The sequence below is a fragment of the Papilio polytes genome, unplaced genomic scaffold (assembly GCF_000836215.1).
Source record: "Papilio polytes unplaced genomic scaffold, Ppol_1.0 DF824047.1, whole genome shotgun sequence".
In the NCBI taxonomy this organism is placed as follows: domain Eukaryota; kingdom Metazoa; phylum Arthropoda; class Insecta; order Lepidoptera; family Papilionidae; genus Papilio; species Papilio polytes.
This window is the reverse complement of record NW_013525157.1, coordinates 6,510,303-6,515,449: the sequence shown is the minus strand read 5'-3', so window position 1 is coordinate 6,515,449 and position 5,147 is coordinate 6,510,303. Positions and strand designations below refer to the sequence as shown.

The following is a 5,147-nucleotide window of genomic DNA, read 5'->3' as shown; positions in this document are numbered from 1 at the left end:
ATCGAGTAGCCGAATAATTCGGACCGAATTATCCTATCGCCAGTGCGTTCAATAGTGTTTTTATAGGAGTTCGTTATGCTAAAAATGTCATACTGGAATGTAAAGAAAAGTAAGAAGTATGAAGTGAAGAAGATTGGATTTGGAATGGTTTGATACTATCATAGCCGAGAGCCACATCAGTAGTTCTAAAATATTCATTAAGTTAAGTTCATTCAATGTCCTTTTCGGTTACTTGAAATAGTGGCCAAGTTCTACTTAAACAGCTATTCAATAGGTGATTAGTTTCTATCACAGAACGAACAATCGCTGACACAATTTGAAGCGCAGCCTGCATGTTTCCGCCCAATATCCGTATCCTATTATTTATGGCCGTCCGATCGGGGCACTCTCAAAAACATACAAAACTGAGCGACTCGAGCAATTTGTCACGGGCCTCACAATGCTCCGTATTGTTTCAACCAGTTGGTTCTTAATGCCCATTCTCATTGTACCAGAAAACTAGCCAATGTATCGCTAAAAACTTTTACGCTCGATGCATATTAGTGGGACCTGAATAAGACGTCATGCCGTACTCAATTGTTGCTAATGGAAACAGTTTATGATTTCTTTTTTCTTACTTATTCAAAAAGGACTGGCCGGTACGTATGGCACAAAAATGTCTTTTTTAAATATTTTTTCGTCAACTGATACTTCATTGTAAAACATTTATTATTTGAATTCTTATAAAATAATTTAGGATTTTCCAAACTTCCCTGCGTTGGAATTGTTTTAAACGGAATGAAATTTTACTTAAATATAATTTAAAAGCCAGCCTAGATGACTGGCATTCAACTACTAAACAAACATAGTATCTGTTGCAGTCGCCGTCAAAATTTAATTGAAAAATGTTTGTATTTAAAGTGTTAATTAACCGTGACAACGCTCCGCGCTCGACTTTATTGCTTAGTACGGGGCTGTTTTTTTCGTTCTCGCGGCCCAAATTACCGTTTTTATTACCATTTATTCGATATTTTTAAGGTATATAATTTGTTATAGTTCGAAAACCTCGGGTCGTGTTTCACGTTCTCATTAATCGGTTGACTAGTTGTGCTAATTTTTTCGTGAAATATTACAAGCGATAAATTTCATGGTTCTGGATTTTATGCCGTAATACGAGACGATCTTATGAATTGTACCGCGGATCGGACGCGATCACACCCGATAAGCCACTTTTATTGACGCTTAGTGCGGATAAACTTGGTATCAGATCAATTATCGTTGATTATTAACGTTTCAAATTGTATTAAGAATTACGGGAAGCGACTTAATTAGAAAGTTAATCTTTTTTAACCTTAATTAGTTTGCAATTTGTGTAATAGAACACAACTAAGTACACATTTTATAAATGATGAATGAGGTTTCTATTCAATGAGTAAATTTGTGACATAGAGAGAAGTAAACGCTAACAACGTATGTTTTTTGTGTGTAGTGCGAGAGACGGACGTCGGGTAGCGGTAGCGGTAGCGGGCAGCAGGGCAGCTGCAGCCCGCAAATGCTGGCCATGGACGTGACCAAGGAGTCCCGCGCATCGCCGCTACCCGCGGCCGCGCAGACATCCGGCGCCGCCGCGCAACCGCCACCGCAACCACAGGTACACATGGGGTACTATGACAATGGGATACGACATCATCGAATTGACTAAAGATGTAACTGCAACCGGGAAGCTGTCATGTTAAACCACTCTGCTAGCTTCTCAAAACTATAAACCTCAGTAATTGGTCTAAGGCTTAAGGTCTCCATGATTTTGAGGGGACCTTCACTAAACTATTACATTTGGCTTAACATTTTTCAAAGTTGCCTAACACCAATATATCTAAGCAACTATTAAACAATGAAAAAGAACAAAATGTGAATTATTATCTAGCGATGGACTAAGATTCTTGTTCTTTACTATTACGTTAGGATCGTTACCAGATATTGAAGTATTTGTTAGCGCCTGTATGCAACAAGATCATGTGAACGCGATGTCCGGCGTCTGACCCATATTCTAATTGATAGCCGATATTCCAATCAACCGACGAAAATCCACATGTGTTCACATATAGAATATTATGTTAGCAAGATAACAATATCGCGTGCTTTGTATGTCATCCTAAAACTGAATTTAATTCTTCCTCCGTCAATACACCGGATACATATTTTTCTTCTTGATATTTATTTTGTTAATTTCTTATGTTTAGATCTGTGCGGGTTGCAGTAAGGTGATAACAGAGCGCTACCTTCTGAAGGCTCTGGACCAACTATGGCATGAAGACTGCCTCAAGTGCGGCTGCTGTGACTGTCGGCTTGGCGAGGTCGGTCACACCCTCTATACGCGCGCCAACCTCATACTCTGCAAGAGGGATTATTTGAGGTAATTTCGAAATTAATGTCTTGTTACGTAACTTTACGTTTTTTCTTGATTCCTCATAAAATTTCTCACGAATTTTATCTTCTCTTTAAATACTGCACTGCAATTTTTCATGATCGGTCTTTCTACATTTGGACTTTAATTTTTTACACAGCTTTGATGGGTTTTCATATTTATCTATTTATAATAATACGTTTATTTGTTTAATAAGCATGTTCAATCAAATCGAAACCAATTGTATGACCACAAACATGACTCCTCTATGTCAGCGTGTTCTTTGTTTTCTGATTGATTGCATAGCGTGGAATGTTAGATAATTTTTAATTAAAAACAAATGACGTTACAGCCTCTTTGTTTTGTTTTCTGTCGGCCATTAATGGTACGAAATATAACCTTGATTCCATTAGTTTTTATTCTTTAAACATGGAGTGATTATAATTAAAATTGAAACAGTCGCAAGATAATTATAAATTGATTAAAGCTTATTGAAAATTTTTACATTTATTATATTTAAACATTATTACTATGATAGCAATGAAAATCAAATTATCTTTTTTCGTTCGCTTTATTGTCAGTTTGATTTAATTGTTTTTTCATAGTGGATTTGTTTAGTATTTATTCTGTTGTTTAGGTTGTTCGGCAACACGGGATACTGCGCTGCGTGTAACAAGGTGATCCCTGCGTTCGAGATGGTGATGCGCGCGCGCAGCAATGTCTACCATCTGGAGTGCTTCGCTTGTCAGCAGTGCAATCATAGGTCAGTACACGAATGTGATATTCTCTGCTCTACAAATTCGTGTATTCAATTTAAAACAAAGATATTTACATCTACTTTCTTTGATGATGTAAATTTTTTGGAATCACATGCTTCCTTAAAAATATACGTTAACAGTAAAGGAATTATATTTTTTAATTGCACTTTCGTAGTGAAGTCTTTATATTTCACTCGTGTATACGCTATAAAGTCTAAGTCTCGAACTACTTACTCCTACATACGTTATTTCGTTTAATTTTCTCACCTGTCACAAACGATTGCGTCCGTGAAAATTGAATGGGGACCTTGGCTATATTGAATACAGGTCCGGTGTGAAACTTTGCTTCTACGAGCGAGATAAAATATGCAACAATGAAGAGAGCGAAAGAGACAACTCACGTGGGGTTCATATAGCTTATTCAACGCACGAAATGCAAACAAAAGATTGCGATTAAATTTTCCAGTACATAAGGCATTCGCAAGCAAGGAATATGTTTATTATTTCCTCTAAGGGATTTAAGAGATAGACTTGTTATACTTATTTTCAGTAAGATTAAATAACGAAAATTAGTGATCGCTTTAAATAATAGTACCTACCATTTATCGGTTCGATTAGTCTTCATTTATAAAAGTGTAGTAATTTTATTTTTTGTCGCAAAATCTTGGTTCCTCCTGCCAGTATCTTTAGTTCCTAGATTACAACCTTTATGTTATGATTTGCTATTTAAACTACGGACGTTCTTATTGAACGCCGAAACAGTAAAGGAAAAAATTGGGATTTCTGTGTGTCGTAACTGGGGTACGTACGTACGTAACGTGGGGTAACTAATATACTGTGTAGTTTCGAAGACGCAATTTTCACCGGACTTTGTTCGCTTAAATAATATAGAGGTCGCGAAGATTGGAGCCGCTCCGAATGGTTTATACGTCACTTGTGGACCTTTCCAGTACTGCCAGTACTCCGGCGACAGTTTCACCCAATTGTATATTCATTCGACTGCTTTTTGAGTACGGATTTCGTACGTAAAACATTTCCGAGCAAAACGGTTAACGCGATATGAGACGATTGCGCTACAATATTCAAGAAATATCCAGATAGGTCTAGAATATTCTACAGACGTTCCGTTAGGAGTAAATTTGCTGTGTTTAAATAATTATTAAATCATGCAGCAAATTCTTTATTCTCTATCACGAATTTGTTAATAAATAAAGATAGATTCTTACATTGTTTTTTTACCGTTTATTTCTGATTATACGTGTACGTTAAGTTCATTTAATGAATGAGTAAACTAGATAATTACTAGCATGGTAAACACATATTGAATATCAGCGAACATTAAACAATGAACCGCTGAAGCTATTAAATATCACGTGCGAATCAATTTGGCAGCGGCCAGAAATCTGAATCCAATTTGCGGGCTGTCGGATCTGCGGCAAGCGGCTGATACCCGCCCGAATATCGCTAAACTGGTAAATTATTTAGTAGCTATCTACTCCGCGGACGCCGGCGAACAACATGGATGGTACACCGTTCGTCCGTCGCACGCTCGCTACCAACTTGTCCCAATCTGTCACGTTTAGAGACGTGTTTCTATAAATTTTACGAGTAAGCTAAATTTGACGAACATTTGGAACAAGTACTTACATTTGATTTTATAAGCAAAATGGGTAACATTAAGTCCCAGTAACAATTACTTTGTTATAAATGTCTAGGGTATATAGGAATGTTAGATTTGTATGGATGGTAGAAACAACTAAAAAAGTATTAGAGCGCAATATAGCTTAAAAGTTAGATATATAGATGAAGGATCATTGCTTACATAAATTAATGTAAAGTTATTAGAACTACTCAATTTTACAGTTACCAGTTATCTGTAAATGTTTACTTCGAATTAGTTCATTAGTTTATTATAAGTTTATTATAAGTTGAAGTACAGGCACTTGGTCATTGGGAGTAAACTGTAGATAAACAAGCAGGTTTCATCCTTACGACATATACTACTA

General features: G+C 36.5%; 1 protein-coding gene across 2 annotated transcripts in view; it reads left to right on the top strand.

The window, feature by feature from the left end:
- LOC106100801 (LIM domain only protein 3) overlaps positions 1 to 5,147 on the top strand; it is a 47,784-nt gene that overhangs the window by 38,001 nt on the left and 4,636 nt on the right. For both annotated transcript variants that reach the window (XM_013279830.1, XM_013279831.1), the window contains exons 2-4: positions 1,469 to 1,630; positions 2,220 to 2,392; positions 3,021 to 3,146. In XM_013279830.1, coding sequence (XP_013135284.1) covers positions 1,469 to 1,630; positions 2,220 to 2,392; positions 3,021 to 3,146 — 461 coding nt within the window. The remainder of the gene's footprint in view (positions 1 to 1,468; positions 1,631 to 2,219; positions 2,393 to 3,020; positions 3,147 to 5,147) is intronic.